Consider the following 22,376-nt stretch of genomic DNA (forward strand, 5'->3'; position numbering starts at 1 on the left):
AATTTCCAGGCAGATAGTAGAGTGACATTAAACGCCTCTGGATAGCCACAGGTGTTTAGTTACATTGATAACACTGATGGGAGAAGCCTTTTCAGTTATTTGCTAGATATTTCTGACAAGATTTGACTTGACACAAGTGTAGGTAATGACTAATTTATATTTGCATTGAGGCACTTTGTGGCCCAACATTAGAGCAGAGCATCAATGTGATTTACACCTGTGCCAGCCGTCAGTCACCCTACATGGAATTATGAGCAATTTCTTCTAGTACAAAACTAGCTGAATGTAATTGTTGGCGATTATATATTGGCTTTAATACTGCAGCAAAGATTTAGAGGCAACCATCTGGATTTTCAGCATGTAAATGTAGTCATTTGCCATTTAAGCAATTTGTATCAACTAACTATCCCCCATTTCAAGCCACGTTAAAGTCAAAACTGGAGGAAAGTCATCCCTACAAACCACTAACACTCCTCTAGAGTCACATCTCGTAGGAATATTTTTTAAAGCATATAGACATGAGGTACAAAGGGGCCAGATCAAGTACTGCTGATAAAAAGCCAGTGAGATTTGGGAGAAACCAATCATGGAAGTCCCAAACCATACGATCCTTTCAACAGGCAAAACACAATGCATGATGATTTACTTGACAAAGGTTTAATGGATAAGTTATTTACAGAAGTACAAGTAAATGTCACTGACTTCAAGGCACAGTTATAAGCATTTATTTGCGGTCTAATCTGTTTTGAGGTTGCAAAAAAAAAGAAAGAAAAGAAAAAGACAAAGCTGCTTACATACCTTCAGATTAAGAGTAAAAATAAAAAAATAAAACTGTACACAAATATAAAGATTCAGTCTTTGACCACAGTCTCTAATCTGTGGTCTCTTTTTTCTTCTTTTTCTTTTTCTTGTCAGACACGGGTGTTTCTGGGATTGCTGCTGCTTCGATGGTCTCAGTCTTTCGTTTCTTTTTCTTCTTTGCAGGAGTATCGGTTTCCTCTGCTCCATTATCTGTGGCAGCAGCTTCCTCTGCCGGGACCTCTACCTCAGATTTTCGTTTCTTTTTCTTCTTCACTGGAGTGTCCGCCGCGCCGTTCTCTGCAGCAGGGGCCTCCTCTACCTCCATCTCCTCGGCCGCTTGCTTCTTTTTCTTCACAACGGGGGTGTCGCCGTTCTCAGCCTGCAAGAAAGTAGAGATGGGTAAGCAACAATCGTGATTCGTTTGTAATACTTCTGAGCCATCCGTAACGGTATAATATATAATTCAAGTGACTGCAATGTCTGACTCACTTCAGTGATCAAGTCCATTGTTTTGGACCAGCCAATGGTTCGGAGTCAGGCTGATCTAGCATGTCGTACACTGAGACAGGACCACGTGTGGGTCAAATCCCAAATCGAAACATGCGTGAACACGCACTACAATTAATGCTTACCTCAGCGTCACCGTTGGCATCACCGTTTTCATCCTGCAGCTTCTTTTCACGCTTCTTGCGTTTCTTTTCCTTCTTGTCCAGTTTCCGCTTGATCTCAACTGCAACATCAGTAGCCTAAGACAAGAAAAAAAAAAAAAAAAAAAAAAAAAAAAAAAAAAAAGATTCAGAAAAGGTTCTGATCCAAGTGAATCCATAATTTTTCTTTTAGGGTGGAAATGCTGAGTCAGGCTCATTAAATCATTTTGTACCCTCAGTTAAGTCAGGCAAAGACTAGTCATCATTCACAGCATCGACACACTGAACTTATCATAGGCGCAGTTTAATAAAAAAAAAATGCAACAAATTCACTTTGACGTAGCTCTCACATGCAGCAGCAGCAGCAGCATTTTCTGAGCTCACCTCTTTCACGGCCTCTTTCATGACATCCACATTCTTCCGGGGCACGTCACCGGTTTCATAGAAAGACAGACGCTCTTCCACCTGTCCACGCAGCTTGTCACCATACACACTTGTGGGTACCTCTGCAAGAAAAAAAATAAAAATAAAAAATTCAATCACAAAGCCTGCAGTGGATGGCTGTAGTTTAAAGTGACACGTGGCTTTGCTCAGGAATTAGCTTGTCACCACCAACCCGAAGGATGAATACTGTTGACGAAAAATATGAGCATCATTGCAATTATGCCACATGGCATGTATAGCTAACGTGGGCATTATTCCACAAGGTTCCGTGACTCACCGGAGAAACAGTCAATGCGCGAGGCGATTGTACACTTGTTTGCCAGATATCTGGAGATGCGGCCTTTGTTCTTGGCAGCAGCACGTCCGATGAAGGTGGAGTGGAAGATGAGCCCGTACTTGGGGGTGTTTCCTTTAGTCTTTAGAGCTCTGTGTGAAAATACAGTCCACTTTAGATAAGAATCAGTTTAACAAACAGTTTGGGTCCTTTGGATAACTTTCTGTTAAGCATCCAAGTTAAGGTGTGCATGTTAAGACTTCTGACAAAATCAATATCAAATGTGGCTTCTGATAAAATCAATATATAGATCTACATTTAACAGAAAAATTTAATAAGTCAATGGAGGGCAGATTTATCTGTGCTTACTCTCAAACAGCTAATTAAAAAAAAAATATTTTGCCTGTGCTTACTCCCTCATGTAATCCGAGTAGTAAGTCCAATCAGGACGAAGACGTACCACTATATTCATTTTGTACAAGTGATATGACAATCACTTGTACAAAATGTATTTAACCATTTATTTATCCATGGCTACTGCCCAAATTTATAAGTACCGTAATTGATTTAGACTACAATTTGGTTGTAGTCTAAACCGAGACGTTCCTCAATTGTTCAGAGTTACATAGGAGTTGTCAGCACAGTAACTCAGTGGATTGACAGATATTGAACATCATTACAACTGAGGATGCCAATACAGGCACAAAGTAGAAAACCAGCTTGCCTTCAGAAATGGCACTTATGAAATCGATTTCAAAATGGTAATGCACTATTTGCCCAACAAGCTTTTAAGATTGTATTTGTTATGGGTTTATTGCTCAAACTGTACTTTAAAGAGACTTTATTTTAAACGTGTGTGTGCGCTAAGCATTCCAGACTGTAACTAGTTGTTCTACCTCAGTGCTGTGAGTGGCTGCTCAGACTGTGGGGGTGCATTGGGGAGAGAGGGATCACTCCAGAGGAGACGTTATAGAGTTTTGTCTTCTCCAGTCACCCTGCTCTGCTCCTGCCCAGCCCTGCCATCACTGCAGTCACCTCTTTCCCCAGCAGGGAGGGGGTGCCCCAGTACCTGAACAGGGCCTTCTCTGCTCCCAGGATCTGGACTGTGGAGGCCGGGTACTTTGCCAGGTTGGTTAGACTGCCAGCATGGGAGATCAGACGAGCTCCCACCTGAAGAAAAAGAAAAATGAAATATAGAGTCAGTCTCACTGACTAACAGAGCTACCATTCAGGAATAGACTTTATATCAATTTGAGGACCATCAGGAAACCGGAAATATTTGTCATCACAGAGATTCAGGGGATTGACAGATTGGTAGAACATCATTGGTCCCAGAGTAATGAGATTATCTAGATAGATCACACATTCAACTTACCACATCTCCAATTAAGGCTGCTAGATTTGGAGCCACTTGGTTCATCTTGGAACGCAGGTACTCCTGCAGCTCCAGCCGATAGCTGGCCAGAGACACCACACGAGTGGAGAATCTCTCTATGTTAATCAGGTCGATAGGAGAGATGTCCATACCTGGAGAAGAACAGAGGACAGAGGGTGTTTAGAGGGATACAACTACTCACCCATTTTGCTCAGTGGGTGCAGATACCAACTATTACCAACTGGTAATCTCAAATACAATGTGTGGTTGTTTCTCCCGACAGGATCCGCAGTGAGGATGGTGTTGCCTTCACTACAGGTTTATGAGAGAGTTACTGTGCCCCCCTGTGTTGATCACCAAGGACAATTATTGGTCCAGAGTGGGCAAAAAGGGGGCATGGTGTAGTTTTAAGTTATACAGGTCCTTTAAAATTACTTGTGTGCAAATGAGCAGGTTTTGTGCAAAGATGTCAAATGATTTGTATCTTAATTTCTAACGAATGAAAAAGAAAATTTGCTGACCCATGGAGGAACGGGACGCATCCAGGATTGCCTGAGCCTTGGCGCCGTCCATCACCACTTCCTCCAGACCCGGCAAACTCTCCTCTGACAGCTCCTTCCTGTTTCCGATGAGCTGAGCCATGCGGCAGTACATGAAGTTGTCCGGCACGACCTTGATCAGCTCTGGGAAGTGGTAGCCATACCATTCTCTGTAGACACAAGACCGTGATCGTTAGAAAAGAAAAACACCCATCAAAAGAAAATCAAAGAAAAACAGTTGCCAGTTCAGCATATTCAAGCACTGCTGCATCTCAGAAGCCGTGCCTCAGTTGTTCAGGGTTACATTTAAATTGTCAGCACAGTAACTCAGTGGATTGACAGATATTGAACATCATTACAACTGAGGGTGCCACAGTGAAATAACACTGAAAAGTGGTGGGATGGAGGGAACCTACCGGACACGCATGGAGAAAGTGTTGATATCCTTGTCCAGCTGATCCAACAAAGCAATGGACTGTATGATCATGTTGTCGACTCTGTTCACATTGAACTTTACTTTAGCTCTGGAGTAGCTGTGGCCCAAACCCAGCTGTGCCTTGGAGGCAGCATGGCCAGTCAGCCCTTTCACGAGGGAGTGGAAGTGCAAACGCACACCTGACAGGAGAGATAACAGACAGTTTTTTTTCCTGAGTTTAGTGAACCATAGCAGAACAGCATGTGACTAGTGGCAGTTCAGATTTTCAGTATGAACCTTCATGAGTTTCAGGGTCAAAAAAATGTCATCACAACAGGCCACATTATTGTTAAAATTATAGGATGTACACATTTTAACAATGTCCATGTAAATAAATCTTAGGTAGAGATCATGTCTCACCTCTGGCTATTTCTGCCACCACCCCTCCAGTCTGGATGGAAATGGTAAATTCTTCTTGTAAAGATGCTCCAATCTTGGCATCTGAAACCCCCAGCGTCGCTTTCTTCTTCCCAGAGAGGGGAAGATTTGTCTCCAGGAACAACTTCAGGTCGGCATGAACCACACCTGCAAGTAAAGAGATTACTCATTCTGTATACATTTTCTGTTGGAATCAAGCGCAGATTCTGCAGCAAATCCATTTGAAACCTGCAGCAGTGACTGATGTGGTTTCTGAACGGCACACTGGAATAAGTCAGAGGGCAGATTTATCTGCTTATTTTCAACCAGTTTATTTAAAAAAAAATAACTGCTTGCACTTATTCCCTCATGTAATCTGGGTAGTAAATCCAATCAGGATAAAGACGTAACACTATATTTATAAGTAATATGACAATCACTTGCCTGTCCAAAATGAATTTAATAGTTTGTTTATCCTTGGCTACTGCCCAAATTTATAAGTATCTTAATTGATTTGGACTATGATTTAAATTATTGATTAATAACCACGTGTCAGGTCAGCATATTCAAACATGGCTGCATTTCAAGAGACGTTCCTCAATTGTTCAGGGTTACATAGGAGTTGTCAGCACAGTAACTCAGTGGATTGACAGATATTGAACATCATTACAACTGAGGACACCAATACAGCCACAAAGTAGAAAACCAGCTTGCCTTCAGAAATGGCGTTCATGTTCTCCAGAGCAGCCTGGGCCGACTTGAATGGGAAGAAGGCCGCCAGGCTCACCATGCTGTTGAATTTTCCAATGCTCAGCACGCTCTCCTCCACCTGAAAAACAAGTGGAAGGTTACCTTTGCGCCATCAGGCTATCAGATTACACCCGCAAGAAATAGGCAGGACCAAAGACTCACCTGAGGCAGCAGCATGCCGATCTCTTCCACCTCTTTGACTGCGAACAGCGCATAGCCCGCCGCGTGCTCGAACAACACGTGCAACAGCACCTGCAGGAGGTAAAACATCAGATTAAGGAGAGATACAAGACAACAAAAGGACAAATAGCCACATTACCGCCACATAAAGTGCGTTTCCAGTTGTCCGCGTGCCAATTGTAAAGGTACATGTCATCCTTTAATGTTATGTTTGGTAGCGACATAACTAACGTAAAGTGTGATACGCATGCATATGGCTTTTTAAATGCAGTATTCATAAGCGTAGTTTCGTACATAAACGCAGTGCTCTTAATAGATTACGGTAACTTTCAGACGCAACCACGCTGTCGTCATGTACCCACGTGTTGTCCTGGGCCCGCGCATGAAGCCAACTCATGCTATCGGCTAACGTTCGCTGAAAAACACCAGTAAACTAGTGAGCTGCGCCTTAAAGTTAAAGGAAAGCTGGGTTTCACCTGCAAGACTGCGACCGATACAGATCCTGTCTGTAGTGGCAGCCTAGGTAGTTGAAATGTAAGTAATTCTGTCTGGCTAACTTTAGCCACATGGGTGGCTAACAGCGCCAATCACGTTGAAAGGCCTTCAGCTGGACGGTAGTAAACACATGAAAATAGACCTTTCTATCCTTAAAACGCAGGTAACTTTAAAGAGCCGTCGACTGTTTCCTACAATGACTAACATTGTTGTTAGCAAAACACCCTAAACAACTCCTCTTACCATGATTGGTAAATCTCTGCAGCAGCACACAGTGTGCGTCTGCTCAGCTCCGTCTCCTCAGCTAAAAGACGGCTCAACACGTTTCAGGGGATTATCACATGACTAAAATACCGCGATACCAGCCTAACATCCCGAGACCTCACCGAGAAACATCCGCCTGCTGGATACAAAATGAAGTATAAGACTCTTGTTATTTAACCTTAGATATTTTAAATATGAATATTTATAAACCAACACTACGTTACTGTGTTTCTGAATATTTGCGTTCTTCTCTACCACCCTGTCTGTAGACTCAGGCCTATTGTAACTAATGTTTCTGTACTGCACATCTTTAAAGCTCAGCACAGCGACACAGGTGTTTACTATTAATCCTTAATAGCAACGAGAGTGAGGGAGACCTTAAAAGTGAAAGTCAAAGGTGTCTTCTTTTACAAACGTTAGTTAATACCTTTAAAGAGCTGGACTCTGTAGATTTTAATAAAGTCAAAGAAGAGTACATGTTGCATTTGTTGGGGACTATTTTCAGCCACGGTTTACACATGAGGGATCTTGTGGGTATCCATGTGGTGTATGCAGGACTGACTCATAATAAATATGGATAATGAAGGAATATGTCATCCAGTACAATAGTGTGTCTCATTATTGTGTTCCTTCTTTTCCTGTCCAAAACCCAAAGATATTGTTACTATCACTGCAGATTAAGAAAACAAGCTAATATTCACAATTTTAAAGTAGAACCACTGATTTTTTTTTTGTCGTTTTCACTTAAAAAACGTACTTAAATATTCAATCAATTATCGAAATAGGGGCAGATTAGTTTTCTGTCAATCGGTTATACAATTATTTGTTTCCGCTCCATTAATGGCACACAGGAATAAACTATATCAGGCTTTGGCTACACAGACAATACCTTTGTAGTATAACTCTTTGTTGCGTTTTTTTTTGTCTATTTATGGTATTTGTTAATTTATGACACTAAGAAAATAAAGAATATTTCCAGATGTATCCTTTAAATGGGAACTTCAATACAAAAGCAGTATTCACTTAGTGTAGTAAGCTGTAAGTGATTCATTTGAATCGTTTTTGGCTACTCCAACACACTTGGTTGGAAATAAAACACTGACTATAAGGTTAAAGTGCTGGTTAAAAAAAGTACAAGTGAATTCCATGAACATAAGAACACATTATAAAGAGCCTAGTGTTAGGTGATGGAAAAATGTAAAGAGAGCTTGTGCGTCATTGTGGTGTTACAATAAGTGCTACGAGATACAAAGCTGTGCTTGTGTCATTGAATTGCAATAAAACAGAAACAACGGTGGAAATACTTTCAATTCTCCTCTAAGTAAACCCAGCCTGCAATAACATTTCACTGTCATGTAGGAAAACGGATAAGTGTCGATGTAGGAAGAAGCATTGAAGTTCTTTCGGGTCATGAGGTTTCCAAGAAGCGGATGCATTTGGGCCTGTTCTAAATTCCTGGTAGGTCGTAAATGTGATATTGTGTTGGATATTAGTTAAAAGCAGAACATTTATGACAGACCTCTTTGGACAGATTGCCATTGTCGCTACACACACACACACACACACACACACACACACACACAAATAGGCACACAATTAAAGTCCAGTTTTAATCCCAATAACCTTTTTCAGTATTTAGCTTGGTGATCCAAATGAAAGTCACATACAACTGAATTTTGCCTCAGTTAGCAGTAGTCTGTTATACGATGAGTTATGAAGGAGTTAGTTTTATCTTCTTCCTAAATTTGTTTGAAGGTTAGATTAGTGCAAATGTGTTTGTTGTCTTGTGTGATACTGTAAGAAGGATTAAATAAGACTGACAAGAGAATTCTTTGTTCAGTCAGTTCTACAAATAATTCCCTATCACATCAGACTTATTCTGAGGAGTAGAGGATATGCATCCTGTAGTTCACACAAACCTCCCCATAATATGCCACAGGGGGGTGAAAAGTACATTTACTCAAAAACTGTACTTAAATACAATTTTGAGGTACTTGTACTTTTTTGAGAATATACATTTTCTTGTGCTTTATAGTTCTTCTCCACTTCTTTATTAGAGTGATGAACACGTTAATGCATCAATAACTATAATCCACTGCCCTAATATTACTGCCCTAATAAAAAGAAGCCAGATTCCTGAGTAATATGTGTGTTTCCAGGAGTAAGGACGGGAGTACTTGAAGGAGCGGATGTGAGGGAGGACAGTAAAAAGCTCAGGGATCAGCGGAGGGCTCGATATAAAGGCTGACTGGGACAAGCTGACGCTCAGACCGGTGAAACTCTGCTCATCTTAAAGCACACTCCCTTAAACAACTAACCAAAGCTGACACAGCAGGTAAGTAACTTACGGCTTCCTCTGTCTGTCTCTCCCTCTGTCCTCCCCCCCTCACTCTCTAATACTCCTGTCTTTCCTGTCTTCATTCTGTTACATTTGTGTTCAGAGCTATCTTGCTGTTGTAAGTATGGCTGGTCCACTCTGGCCTCTTATCTCGTTTGTCAGTGTAGGAGGTTGTTGTTTGTTACTTTCATGCCCCCCCCCCCCCCCCCCCCCCCCCCCCCCGCCTCTCTCTTTCTCTCCCTATCTTTGTCAACGTCTCCACTGCATAATGACATGGGATCTTCTACGCCCTCCTTACTCTTCACTCAGTTACTGTTTCTGGCACACACACATACACACACACACACACACACACACACACACACACACACACACACTACACTTTATGTCAAACACTGTATGTTGACCTATTTTGACTGTCGCCTCTCTTTCCCACTGCTAAAAACCCTTCCCTAATTTCTGTAAGTGGCCTGGCCTCAGTGCCACTCACCCCTGAATCCCTGACTGTACTGTACGCTTGCATGTTACTGTTCTGAATGTATGCCCATGTACAGAATGTGTATAAGTGTGTTTATGTGTATGTGTCCAGGACTGAGCAGAATGAGCATGCGCAGAGCGGTGACGAGTTGCTTGGTGTTGGCGTGCCTGATGGTGCTGCTGGCTGAGAGGACAGAGGGACACATCACCTTCTTCAGTCCAAAGGAGATGATGCTGATGAAGGTAAGCAGCTGGGGTTGGATGATTGGACAGTGAGCAGAAATAGAGCAGCAATTTAATAGTGATGCCTGATGTCTTTTTAATGCAATCACACATACACTAAATGCTCATTAGAGCTTTGTGTCTCATCATTTTGTCCTGTGGCTTTTCTGGATGTGCAACAGTTTGATTGTGTTATGTAAATTTGGACACTATACAGTTTTTAGATCTGAAACAATTAAACAAATATATTTTCATAATCAAATTCTTTCAAGCAAAAATGCCAAACTTTCCTTGTTTCCAGCTCCGCAGTTATGATGTCTTTATTTTTATTAAAATTTAACATCTTTTGGGTTTTGGTGTGTTGGTTGGACAAGACAAACTATTTGATGACAACCCCTTTGAGTTTAGAATTATAGTAGGCATTTGTCTGTATTTACAATTTTTTATTTTACAACAAATAATGATTTGTAATTGAGAGAATAACTTCCAGATCCTTAAGTAATAATACAAAAATATTGTTATTTGCAGCCCCTGTTAGCACACATCAAAATTGACATAAGTAGAAATTTCACCATATTATCCAACAGGAAAGATGTAATGACAAATCCAGACTCACAATTCGAGTTTTTTCGGTACGGTGTTTTAGTTTTGCAAAATTTGAATGATAAAGTCACAAAAAAAGGTCAAATGGAGATTGCTCTCAGTGCTGAATTAGTATAAGTTGCTGATAAACTGTCTAAGGCTCAGGAAAAAAATAGTATATTGATAAGGGATTTATGTAGGTATGTAGTGGCTCTTCACACTTTTGTACAAGGAAAAAATGACTGGAGGTAGTAGAAAACCATTCTGTATTACATTAGTTTTCCATGTTTGTGTAAACTTGTCTCTGTGTGTCTATGCTGCAGGAGAGAGAAGGTAGAAAGGACATGGAGCCTCGATCGGAGGATGGTCAGTTTGAAGAGGTTACAGTCCAACAGCTTCCTCGGCTGGAACATGGTGGAAATCCTGTGAGCGCGCGCGCACACACACACACACACACACACACACACACACACACACACACACACACACACACACACACTCCCAATATCCCTGCTGTTTTCACCAACGACTCAGTGAATACAAGTCATTAACACTTCCTTTGTGTGTCCAGGATAAAACAGTGGAGATTGCCGTCCGTCTTTCACCCAAACAGCTAGATCATGTGACTCCAGTGCTCGAAGAGATCATCCATGAGATAGAGGAGGAACTTCAGAAAGGTACAAATGTTTAAATGGTGGAAGATGTAGTGAGACACATTTATTTAAAAGAAGAAAAAAAGCAGACCAACAACATGGTCTTGTTTCTTCTTTTATTATCCAAAGATGATTATAGACACATACTGTACTTACAAGTGATAGTGCTATGATTACAAACCCCCTTGGTGACCATACTTTTCTCAAACTATCTCTGTCTCTGCAGCCAAATAGCGAGGTTGAAGACACCAGGGGATGAACCAACGCTGTACAAATTCTTCAAAAAGTAATGAATAATCAAATGTTTTATTGTGTGTTAAAGATTAAGTCAATAAAGTGAAGTGATTGTGTCTAATATTGGAACCTCTGTTGTCATTTCTGAAGAAGCATGAGTTGGCCACATGGTGTCAGCATGTCTCAGGAAACTCAGTGATTCACATACCTGAATAAAAGTCACATTTCTTTCTATAAAAGAACAAAACATTCACCATTTTCATGAACGAAAATGACTCACAGAACATTGATTGCTGAGCAATTGACTAAAGCTTTACAAATAAGACATTATTCATTTGTGCATTCAGAAACGTTGCCTGATCATGTTAAAGACACACTATGTCAGACCTTTTCCCTTAAGAAGTGCAGCAAGAGGGTGGAATTTGACCTCTTTTCTGTTATCAAGATAGTTGATATCTTGTATCCTGATAGTTGTTTCAGAGCTTAGATGTCAGCCTCTCGCTGATCTCAAAGTCCTTGACCGCCAGGGCAGCGTCTTGAGCTAAAGGGGCGGGGAGTACCAGAGAGCAATCGCTGTCACAATACTTCCCAGTTATTCCCTCCATTTCCTCGGCTACTGCACAGTAGATTGAGCTGACTGCACCCTCCTCTGAAGACTGAGAGGAAGGACATAATCATGAAGAGGAAATGGGAGAGTACAGGCAACAAAAGTTACAGATTGATATCTCCGTATAGGGGCAAATGTGCAAACGAAAAGTTTGTGCCGGTCATGTTTGCCCCTAAAGACACGCATGGCAGATGAACGGCAGAAGGATAAGTGATATAGGTCAAAAGTTTGGACTCTGAGAATGGTTGGAAAAAGACCAGCCGTGAAACAGACTTGCCACAAAAAACTGGTGATGGATCCCAGATGTAAAAGCTGTGTAAAAGTTATGTGTGTGCAGCCATGGTTACGAGTGACACACTATTATGCAGTTGTCTGTGCATTCAGTCTGAGTCAAAGCTGAAGAACAAAGGATTCCATAGAACAATGTGTGTTTGTACCAAGTTCTATATTTAGTTTATATTATCAGATTTCCACCACTGATGAAGCATGTGGTAGCACTTCAACTTGTCCGTCTTGGTTTTCTTGCTGTTTTCTGTCCGCACATTGAGCTCTGGCTAATCATTAAAACAACATATCTTTACAGGGGTAAAATAAATAATAATTAAATTGTCCAGTTTGCCATGGAGTAACTCAAGCGTCCCCAGTTGAGGGAATAGCAGGTTCTTGTTGACCTGAACATAGTACCTGTCTCACTGAGCATGCTCTATCTCAGCAGGCAGACCGTGATTCTGCCAAACCAGTCTCTCGTTTGTAGCAAATTAGGTGAGAGTGCATGTAAATACTAGGAAGAGGATACTGATCAACAACCAGTCACATTCAACCTGGACAGCTGCAAGACATGAGAGTGGAGAAATAATGTGGACAGTGACTCTGGTAAAATAAATGCAACGATGTACTCACCTTGAAAAAGAAAAATCCTACCAGGTTGAAAATAATACGAATCACCAATGGATAGTGTCTCAACACTTCTGTCATGACAATGCCAGGGTGGACAGAGTTTGCCGTGACACCTACATGCACAGAAACACAAAAGGGCACACGCACACAGACAGACATAACACAACAAACATCCACAGAAAACGTAGAAACAGAGAGGGACAGAAAATGAAAGCAAGGCTAGTCACAGCAACAAGTCTTTGAATGCAAATGTTCTTCTGTTGATTATTTTTCTAATCTTTTCAGATGACTCAAAAGGGGAAAATTAGTTTCAGCTGCCTCACTGAAAGCTAGAATGTTTGCGCGCCTTCATCTGGTTCCTTTTTAGAGACTTTAAGTGCAAAGGACAGGAAAAAAAATATTTCTCTTTTCATTTCTTGGAAATATATACTTTGTCACATGTAATTTACAGTCTTCGGTTTGATCGGACCACTCGTGTGTGTGTGTTTGACGAAGAGCGGAGGTGGCAAGCACAGAGATGCAGAAACAAACTTGTTCATTACAAGAAGTTCATGTCACAGATCCTGTTAAGTAAGCAGCAGTGCTAAATCAATAGAACTATGAGCATAATGTTCCAAAATATACAATTAACAATGACAACGAAAGGTGCCTTATTAAAGCAAAATAAAAGGAGAATTTTGTCTTTTGGTTACAGGTTTGTCTCATTTACTGATCTACATTTCAGGGTGCACATCATTTTAAAATGTGCATTTTAATCTACCTTACTTATATTTGGATAGTCTGCCTACAATTTATTTACAGTATCTGTAACATTTCAACACCTTATTCAACAATTCAACAATTCAAATAACTGCTTTGCTTTGTCTGTATATGTTATACAAATTATCTATAGAGTTTACATATTCTCAGAATAATTTAGTTGACTTTGAAAACACACTCACTCCCTTTTGTTTTTGTGCTGAGAGACATGAATCAGATTTTTGTCCATATACACCAAATCGCTAGTTTTCAATTTTATGACTATTTTATGAAATGCTGTGAGACTGGGTTGTCCAATCTCTGCTCTCAGATTACAGGGCTTGTGTCTGTCCCGAGAGTGAAAAAGAAGTCAGCAGGTTGACTTGTGTGGCATATGTCCTATCTGTTTGAGGACAGCTGAAAGCTGCTTTAACAACCTCCTGAAACCATTTTCTTCTTTTATTTTCACATTCTATGTATATTTTGTAATTTGGATTGTCTATACTGTGATTTTATTATGTTGTTTTTTCTTCTACACACAACATCTATTGCATGTCTGTCTGTCGAAAGAGAGAGAGGGATCCCTCCTCAGATGGTCTTCGTGAAGTTTCTTATGCTTTTCCCCAGTTACAGCTTTTTATATATTTTTTATTTGAATGCAAGTGTTAAAAGACAGAGGCTGTCGTGTATTCTCCATACTGTAAAGCCCCTTGAGGCAAATTTGTGATTTGTGATGTTGGGCTATATAAATAAAACTGACTTAACTTTCTGCAGTACATATTCAATAGAATAGACCATGCAATCGATATACCAATGGATAATAACCATAATAATCTTGATTTTAGCCCACCTGTCCCTTCTAGCCTGCGTGCTAGCTCCTTGGTACAGATGACATTGTGCAGCTTCGTGTGGTTGTAGACAGCATCCATGTGATAAGTGAGGTTCTCGCCATGAAAATGAGAAAAATCCACTTGACCCTTCTTATGGTTGACTGAGGCGAGGGTGACAATACGCGCTGGAGTTGAACTCTTCATCAGGTCTGGGGTGAAGCAGAGACATGCGGAGCGAGGAAAGGAAAAAGACACGAGGAGCAGAGAGAGAAACAGACGACTAAATATTAAGTACGTCATGACAATGACAGGTAATCATCATTTCATACCCACAACATAACTGTATTAAAGAGAGACGTACCCAGCAGCAGGTTGGTGAGGAGAAATGGTCCCAGGTGGTTGGTGGCAAAAGAAAACTCCAACCCATCTTTGGTTATCTGCCTGGGAAAACCTGATAGTAGAATTTAACAAATGGATTGGATGTAACAAATAAGATATACAAACACATTTGTACTTCTATAGTTAGGAGTACCTCACATTGGCATAATGCATTCTGTAAATATTACAACTAACCTTTAACTTAACCTAACCTGAATTCACCTTATACGTACACAATTGTTTTTGCCAATTATGAGGACATTGACTTATTCAGTCCCACATATTGCAACTTTAAAAAGAAAAGTCCACCAACATAAAGGTCATGGAGAGATTTGAATAATGTCTTCTGTTGCTCTGCTGGGAGCTTTGCCAAGTCTGAGCACATAGTGTTTGTGGGATTTCATTATCATACTGTATAGGGTGTATCTAGGGTTAACTCTTGTTGATATGTCTGGTCCCCGTAATGCCCAGTGCAGCTTTAAAACTAACATTCCATTTCTGCTGCGTGCACATGTATCACCTGATACTCCAGCATTGTTGACGAGGATGTGGAGAGCTTTCTCCTCGGCGAGAATCCCCTTGGCAAATTCCCTGACAGAGTCCAGAGAAGACAGGTCCACCAGACGCAAGTGGATGTCAGAGTTTCCTGTCTTCTCCCTGATTTCTTTAAGTGCTGCTGTCCCCCGGGCTTCACTTCGACAGGCCAGAATAACACGAGCTCCCCGACGTGCAAAGTCCAAGGCAATAAACTTCCCAATCCCTAGCAAAGTGAAAGAGAGCAAAAGATTTGTTTGCAATACTTTACAACAACACAAAATGTCCATTAAGCAGATAGCAATCAACACACCTTTTGAACCTATAGGCTCTATTTTCAAATAGCCGTGTTGAGGTATTGTGGTATTATTGGTATTGTGGTACAAAAGCCTGTGGTTCTAAAACATACATTTGTTTCCAAGAATGTTTGAAACTTACTAGTTTCACCTCTTAAAGACGGTAGGGTTGGGGATTTTTGGCTTGTTTGATGTATTACATCTCTGAGTGGTATGTGACATTTACCAGTATGAAATGGTAAATGTCACATTGCCACATGCTTGTGATAAAGAGATGTCTTTAAATCAGATTCTCTGAAAAAGTTATTTCAATTTTATGACCTATTTAACATCTATTATATATTTAGAATTGGCTGCACACACAAAACAATTGCTCTTATAGTTACACTGACAAATAAATAATATAACCCAACTGGGTTAGCAGTGACAGTGTGGGAATAGGAAATTCCAAATGAAAGAACATTTTGAAAATCCAGAATTAAATAGAATTAAAAAATGCTGTTACAGGAAGATGCAGGGAATATATTTAAAATTATTCTTCAAGGTACATTGGGGTGTTGGACTTGAAGATTAACAGTAAAAGTTAATGCCTTGCTAAATCTAAATGACCATTTAAAGCATTTTGAATTGTGTTATTTGCATGAAGTGGAGCTATAGAAATAAACTTGAAATTGAACAGTCTAAAACCTGATAAAGTTGATATTTTAAAGAGAGAAAAAAAGGGACTAAAATGTTCAACTGGGAAGCCAGAGGTAATTCTCATCCTGCTTGGTCATGATCAGACTAGTTAAAGTCAAAGAGCTTCACAGTGATAATGCAGTAACAAGGAGACTTATACCATATAATATAATCAAAAAAATACAAACTTCACAGTAAAAAAAACACCATATCACGATACATACAATATGTTCTCTATAGTCACAGGGAATTAGTAAAATTAAATAAATCAATAGCACAGATTTAGTGAAAGAGTAACAAAACCTCTTGTTATTTGAGGGGGCACATACTGGTGAGAAATAGAATATTAATAACAAAGTAAGGTATGAGTAATAGTGAATTAAAAACGGATCATTCTGCAGGTAATTCAGAGTTTCTGCTAAAGTTGGGTTCTAAGGAAGACTTGATATAACTCAAGATGATAGTTAGTTCTTGCTGCCAAAACAATTCTTAAACTTGCCCAGATATCCCGGTTTATCTGGGCAGGGGCAAGGCCAAGGGTCAAATTTACGACACTCCAAATTGACAAGGAAAATGGAGGCCTAGCACTGCCAAATCTCAGAGAATACCATTAGACCAATTGAGATACATTGTTTATTGGTGCTCCCCGGAGTATCAAGCTGGATGGAAATGCATTGAGCTAAATCTGGGCCAATCTCAACCTCAGGCCAGGCTAGGTGGAAAAGAATATACAGACCAAAAGAGAGAAAATTCCATATTAGAAAAATCACTGAAAATTTGGAATGAGATAGTCAAAAAATACAAATTGGAAGGAAACAGTAAACTTCTGATTTGGCCTTCTCAGACCCCCAGGTTTAGACCGGGAGAGACAAATGATACATTTGTACATTGGAGAGAAAAAGGAATAACAGTGATATGTACACTCGTAGAGTGAACAACTCAAAAGGAGAATTTAATTTAGAAAATGGGGACCTGTTCAGATATTTACAGCTAAGACATTTCTATGATACAGAAACTAAAAAAGGAATTTCAGCAGAAGGTAATGAAGTGATGACCGGTGCATACAAACAAACCCCCTCAAAAGTTGGTTTCCAAACTGTACAGGAGTTTACAAAAACGAAACGGAAGAAACACACTATATGTAAAACTGAAATGGGAAGTACAAATGAACATTAAACTGTCGAAGAGTGATTGGCATTTCATTTGTAGAACGCAACAAACTTCCACTAGCTCAAAAGATGGAGGGAATTCAGTTGGAAGAACTTAATCCGCCTTTTTATTACACCACATATAAAACATAAACAATTGGGTAAAGAGCAGCAATGCTGGAGACAGTGTGGACAGATGAATGCCAATCACTCACACTTTTTCTGGTCATGTATAAAAATACAAACATTCTGGGACAGGGTTAATCAGACTCTGGAGGAGAATCTAAACTACAAGATTCCCAGGGACCCCCGGATTGTGTACCTGGGATTGATACCTGGCGACATAATCCAAAAGAAGGACATCTACCTCTATAAAATGTTGATACTCGCAAGTGAAAAGGCCATCACAAGGAGCTGGTTGAAAAGTGACCCTCCAAGTCTAGGACAGTGGCTGGACATTGTAGAGGAAATACACTCTATGGAAAAATATACTCTTTACCTAAGGGTCAAAGCAGGGATCCATGATCAACGCTGGGGAAATGGACAATATACAAGAGAAAAGATGGGTAGTGTTCTCAGCTGGTCCGAAAAGTACAGATCAAAGGTTGAAAAGAGTGTATGGTGACCCCCCTTTTCCTTTTCCTTTTACGTTTCCGTTTATGTCTATTTATATTTTTGTCATCATTTTGTTGTGATTTTTGTTGAGTGACACAGCAACTGAAAAAAATAAATAAATAAAAAGTAAAAAAAAAAAAAAAAAACTTGTCAAATTCATCCAGCAGCATAGCAAGCTCTTTACTTCACTTGCTATTTACTCGCCTAACATATATGTATCTTTCTCTGAAGCAGCATACAGCTCTTACTCACATAGTGAATATGCTATGAATTTAATCTAGATTAAAAATAGATAGCCACAGCATGACAAGGCGTGTCTTGTCTCAGTTTTACTTTTGTATTTGCTGCACGTTGTATTTGAGAAAACGACTACAACGACTTTTAATGAGCATAGTGTGGTATGACCTTACATTCACGATAACAAAAAAAGTTAAAATATATTTCCTACTATTGGAATCTTGAAAAGTGAAAGTGTCTGTTGCTTAGCAAAAATTTGAACCAGTACTTTAGAAGTGGGGACATTTACAGATTACAGAGCTGCAATAGCAAATGGCCAACGCAAGCAAGCACAAAATGCCATCCTTATTCCACTTGCAATTGTGTTGCCACATTAAAACTGCGAGGTTGCATGATCTTGAGATCATGTATAGTAGAATGGAAGAGGCCACATTCAACTAACCTGTATTGGCTCCTGTCACTATTGCGGTCTTCCCCTTCAGGCGCACGGAGCAGGCTTGTGGATTCCAGGGACCTCTGCGCTGTATGCGCACAACGACCGCCAGCACCGCCGTGAAAATGGCCCAGATGGGGTGACAAAATATGGCCAACCAAACCATGGCACAGTCGAGTGAGCGTCTGCAAACACGAAATGAAAGAGGGAATCTGGGAACAGCTGGCCAGCATGCACCACCTTCTTCTATCCAAAGTAGGTGTGCCTAATGCCTAAAATCACGACAGCTGTAAACAATTACAGCATACTGGAACAATCCCATTCGGGCAGAGGGGCTGTACTTTAGTGGGAATTGAACTAAGTAGCTCACCGTCATAAAAAACAACAACACATCTGCTTTTAATGCTCTTCACAATTGTCCATTAACTATGGACGCCACTGACAGCAGAAAACACAGCTCACTGTGACGCGCAGGCTTGATTCGACTTTTGGTCAGATATTATCATCGTTTTATCTGTATACAAACAAGACAGAGATAAAGGACCCAAGTGCCACGCATGGTACACATATTTTTAGTATTGCTATAAGGCATTTATCCAAAGTGAAATTAAACTGTTTTAGCATTCAGCAACTAGTCAATTAGCTCAACCTTAAATTCACCCAGCAACAAGTAGCCTCTTATTAATTAAAACAAAATCATAACAGGGACCATTTTTCTGCAGAATAATCTACCTTTTACTTTTGATACTTGATAGCCTACATTTTGCTGATTATAAACTTATTTTACTTAAGTGAGGTTTTGTATACAGGACAGTTACATGTAGTGGAGTATTTTCACGGTGTGGCATTAGTACTTTTGCTTAGGTACAGGACCTGTATAAGTCTTTAGCTGCATGGCTTATGATAGGCCCATGTCCCATAAACAAAGTTCTTGATATTTGACAACAATTCCCAAATTGTTGACTGCAAGCTCTGTGAAATTGTGCAACAGTCAAGATAAGTACATGGAAATGTCCTTGAAAAATGTTCTGTCTGGCTGTTGAAAACTAGCACACTCATTTGAATTGATTAATTTTGTTCTACAGTGACAAAGAGATCTCTACACACTGCAACTTAAGAAAACACAAATGGCAATGACAATGTTGCTAATTAAGAACACACAAGCACATTCAGACACACAGTCACCAAGTTGATCAGAAATGCTACAACACAGAACAACACCTTAGTTAGAGAGGAACTCTCTGCAGAGTGCAGCAATGCCTCCCACAAGAGTCTACGATAAACGGTTCATGAGATCGGCCACTGTATCTAAATCCATTTAGAAATTATGTGTCTTTTTGTTATGTGCCACTCTCACTGCCACACCCCATTTTTGCACTAACTAACACTAACACACACCTTCACGGCCACACACTTGCCCTCCATGCCAAATTTCAGCCTCCTGGTGTGAAAACTGTTGCAATATTTTGTTGACTGACTGACCAACTGACTAAGTCAGCTTTAGAGCTGCTGGTCGTAGGTAATAACACACTTAGGGATGTTTCCAGGGGATAACGCACAAAGGAGGTCATAGTTCTCTTGAATTATGTGAAGTTGCTCTTTGAATTCTCTAGATGAGTCATGGCTTCTTCTTCTTTACGTCTTCCTCCTCTGTTGCAATGTCCTCTTTGTCTCGCGTTTCAGGTAATCCAAACTTATATTGTCACGAGTGTTCATTGACGGGCTTGTAGCTGTGAGCGTTGACATGGTGCCTGTAGATTTTGATGAGTCTCGTTCGTCTTCTTCATCCTTGGAGTGTTGAGTGGTGGGTTTGGCTGTAATGTTGTTTGTGCCTGGGGAACATACAGCAGCGGCGTTGCGGAGACCAGATCAGGATCCACTCGACCATGTAAAACAAATACAAAACAAAAAACAAAAACAAAAGTTCAGCAGTATATTTTCCTTTTCTATCAGTTGTATGTGTCTTATTCAAATACATCTGTTTCTTTCTTTACCTCTTGGACATTACTTCATCGGTTTCTGCTTTGCCTTTTCCTCTCTGCTCCAGACACGGTTTGAGTTGATCACATTTTTGTCGTAGGCTAAAGTTGTCTTTTTCCAGGGAACCCCAATTTGATCTGTTCTTCCAATTGTTTGGCCGTCTGATTATCTTTGTCCCACATGTATTTTATTATTGGAGGTAAGACCATGGCATCGGGGTGCTCAGGCTCATTCTATGACTTTTTATCATTTCCAAATGTTTCACCTTTATTTTTTATTTATTTTTTCCCCATATCATTCTCTTTTTTTCCCCCAACTCTCTGTAATTTCTGTATCAGATTGAGACTGAATAAAACTCCCGCAGGAAAACCACCTTCATTCACTCATTCGTTTGGATGTTGGCAGCTCACTTTCCCATATTTTCCTTTCATGAACATGACATTGGGTCTCAGGGCGGAGTCTCCCCTATATTACGCTTTCTCTCTTTATATGGGGCAACGCATTTTTTTCTCTTTAAACACAGTAGTCACCGTGAGTTTCTAGATTCAGTTTTGGCACAATCTGAATAAAAGCCGTTGCTCTAAACTCCCAGTCTAAGCCTCATTAGCCCACCTTTATCCTTGCAGACTCTAGTGTCTCCTAGGTCAAGGGAACCCAGCGCTTACTGCCTAACCCCAAGATATTCAACCTGTAAGGCAGACACCAAATGCTCACCCCTAGTATTCCAGTCTAAGGTCCAAGCAATCCAATGCTTACAACGTCTACCCCTCTCCAAGGTCTGCAACATGCAACACTAAACACATCCTTGTACCAGTCCTCCTTCTCTAGATACATTTATCTCTTAGGTCAAAGAGCCTCAGTCCTTAACGACGTCTACGCTGTCAAACACTCATGTCAACATGCAACGCCAAACACTGTTCCAGTAAACCCAATCGTCACTGCCCAGAAAAACGCTAGGATACGAGGTTAACCAACATCCACAATAAACCCACAAAACAAAATAAAAACCCCCCAATATGAACAATAACCGACCTATTTGCTTTTCAGTCTCACAATATGGTCTTCCTGGATCAATTTCACTCATACGATTCATTTTAATAATTTCAGTGACTCACCAAATGAGAATTTGTAGTTATTTGGACTCAACGGGTCCTTTAGGATCGGATCCCAGTGAAGACGATCAGGACAGGGATCGGGCCTCTCTCTCTTAATTTTGTCTGGAGGTACACAGAGGCAGAAGGGCCAGTTCACCGATCCCTGTTGGCTTCTGACAATCTTACAAGGGATCCTGTTCGTGACGCCAATTGTGGTGGAAAATATTCCTATACCCGCTTTGCATGAGTCTTCTAATGCTGAAATACATAATACCAAAAACCAGGTTGTCTTTTAAGTATTTATTCTCTGCGCAGAGAAGGTTCAATCATCACAACAGAATGCGTACAGTCTCAGTGAGGAAGAATCTCGAAAAAAGTGAACAAGCTTTCTTTATACAGAATGAGCAAAGGTGGGGGCCGATGGCCAACGTTACAGACATCTCGGTCTCAGACTTTTGGTCTCGGACTGATAGGAACAACATTCAAAAACAAACGGCCAGCAACCAAAACAAGCAGCCGAAAGGCCTTGGCATGGAACATTCTCATGCAACACAATTCGTTATCTACTGTATGTGAACAGGCAAGGGAGAATCCTTCTTCTGCACAACAGAGACACGGTGAAGTTCAACAAAGTCCTGAGCAAAATTACTTATGCATGAATACAATATACTGAGTAGAAATATATACTACGTAAAAAATGACCATTACACAAGATAGAATTGTATCATACCAATTTATTTTTTCAATTAAAGGGGGCACCTAACATTTCTTCTGATTTGGTGCAGTAAGTAAATCTTTAACATT

The 22,376-nt window shown here is 40.3% G+C and overlaps 4 protein-coding genes and 2 non-coding genes across 6 annotated transcripts; 1 reads left to right on the forward strand and 5 right to left on the reverse strand.

Annotated features, from left to right (window-relative positions):
- Window positions 1–641: 641 nt before the first annotated feature.
- Window positions 642–5,486, reverse strand: nop56 (NOP56 ribonucleoprotein homolog). The gene is made up of 10 exons (XM_068720638.1): window positions 5,462–5,486; window positions 4,916–5,098; window positions 4,497–4,695; window positions 4,063–4,250; window positions 3,542–3,693; window positions 3,236–3,336; window positions 2,170–2,318; window positions 1,833–1,954; window positions 1,434–1,547; window positions 642–1,180 (listed from the first exon to the last, which is right to left on the reverse strand). Exons 1-10 carry the CDS (start codon window positions 5,484–5,486, stop codon window positions 872–874), a joined length of 1,542 nt encoding a protein of 513 aa, XP_068576739.1. The 3' UTR covers window positions 642–871.
- Window positions 1,654–1,719, reverse strand: LOC137879726 (small nucleolar RNA SNORD57). The gene has a single exon (XR_011103758.1). It is a non-coding gene; the product is annotated as a small nucleolar RNA SNORD57 (small nucleolar RNA).
- LOC137879727 (small nucleolar RNA SNORA26) lies at window positions 3,807–3,939 on the reverse strand. The gene has a single exon (XR_011103759.1). It is a non-coding gene; the product is annotated as a small nucleolar RNA SNORA26 (small nucleolar RNA).
- Window positions 5,098–6,667, reverse strand: LOC137879410 (nucleolar protein 56-like). Its single transcript, XM_068720105.1, has 3 exons — window positions 6,581–6,667; window positions 5,825–5,914; window positions 5,098–5,741 (listed from the first exon to the last, which is right to left on the reverse strand). Exons 1-3 carry the CDS (start codon window positions 6,581–6,583, stop codon window positions 5,538–5,540), a joined length of 297 nt encoding a protein of 98 aa, XP_068576206.1. The 5' UTR covers window positions 6,584–6,667; the 3' UTR covers window positions 5,098–5,537.
- A 2,144-nt stretch (window positions 6,668–8,811) lies between these two features.
- mlnl (motilin-like) lies at window positions 8,812–11,228 on the forward strand. The gene is made up of 5 exons (XM_068720104.1): window positions 8,812–8,936; window positions 9,529–9,659; window positions 10,544–10,645; window positions 10,792–10,897; window positions 11,100–11,228. The coding sequence occupies exons 2-5, from the start codon at window positions 9,540–9,542 to the stop codon at window positions 11,105–11,107; spliced, it is 336 nt and encodes a 111-aa protein (XP_068576205.1). The 5' UTR covers window positions 8,812–8,936; window positions 9,529–9,539; the 3' UTR covers window positions 11,108–11,228.
- Window positions 10,976–18,893, reverse strand: zgc:64106 (uncharacterized protein LOC393348 homolog). The gene is made up of 6 exons (XM_068720103.1): window positions 18,508–18,893; window positions 15,078–15,317; window positions 14,541–14,630; window positions 14,200–14,388; window positions 12,615–12,724; window positions 10,976–11,763 (listed from the first exon to the last, which is right to left on the reverse strand). Exons 1-6 carry the CDS (start codon window positions 18,662–18,664, stop codon window positions 11,584–11,586), a joined length of 966 nt encoding a protein of 321 aa, XP_068576204.1. The 5' UTR covers window positions 18,665–18,893; the 3' UTR covers window positions 10,976–11,583.
- Between the last annotated feature and the right edge of the window lie 3,483 nt (window positions 18,894–22,376).

Source organism: Cebidichthys violaceus, unplaced genomic scaffold, assembly GCF_023349555.1.
Source record: "Cebidichthys violaceus isolate CVI_PGR_0920_01 unplaced genomic scaffold, fCebVio1.0.p SCAF_25, whole genome shotgun sequence".
In the NCBI taxonomy this organism is placed as follows: Eukaryota; Metazoa; Chordata; class Actinopteri; order Perciformes; family Stichaeidae; genus Cebidichthys; species Cebidichthys violaceus.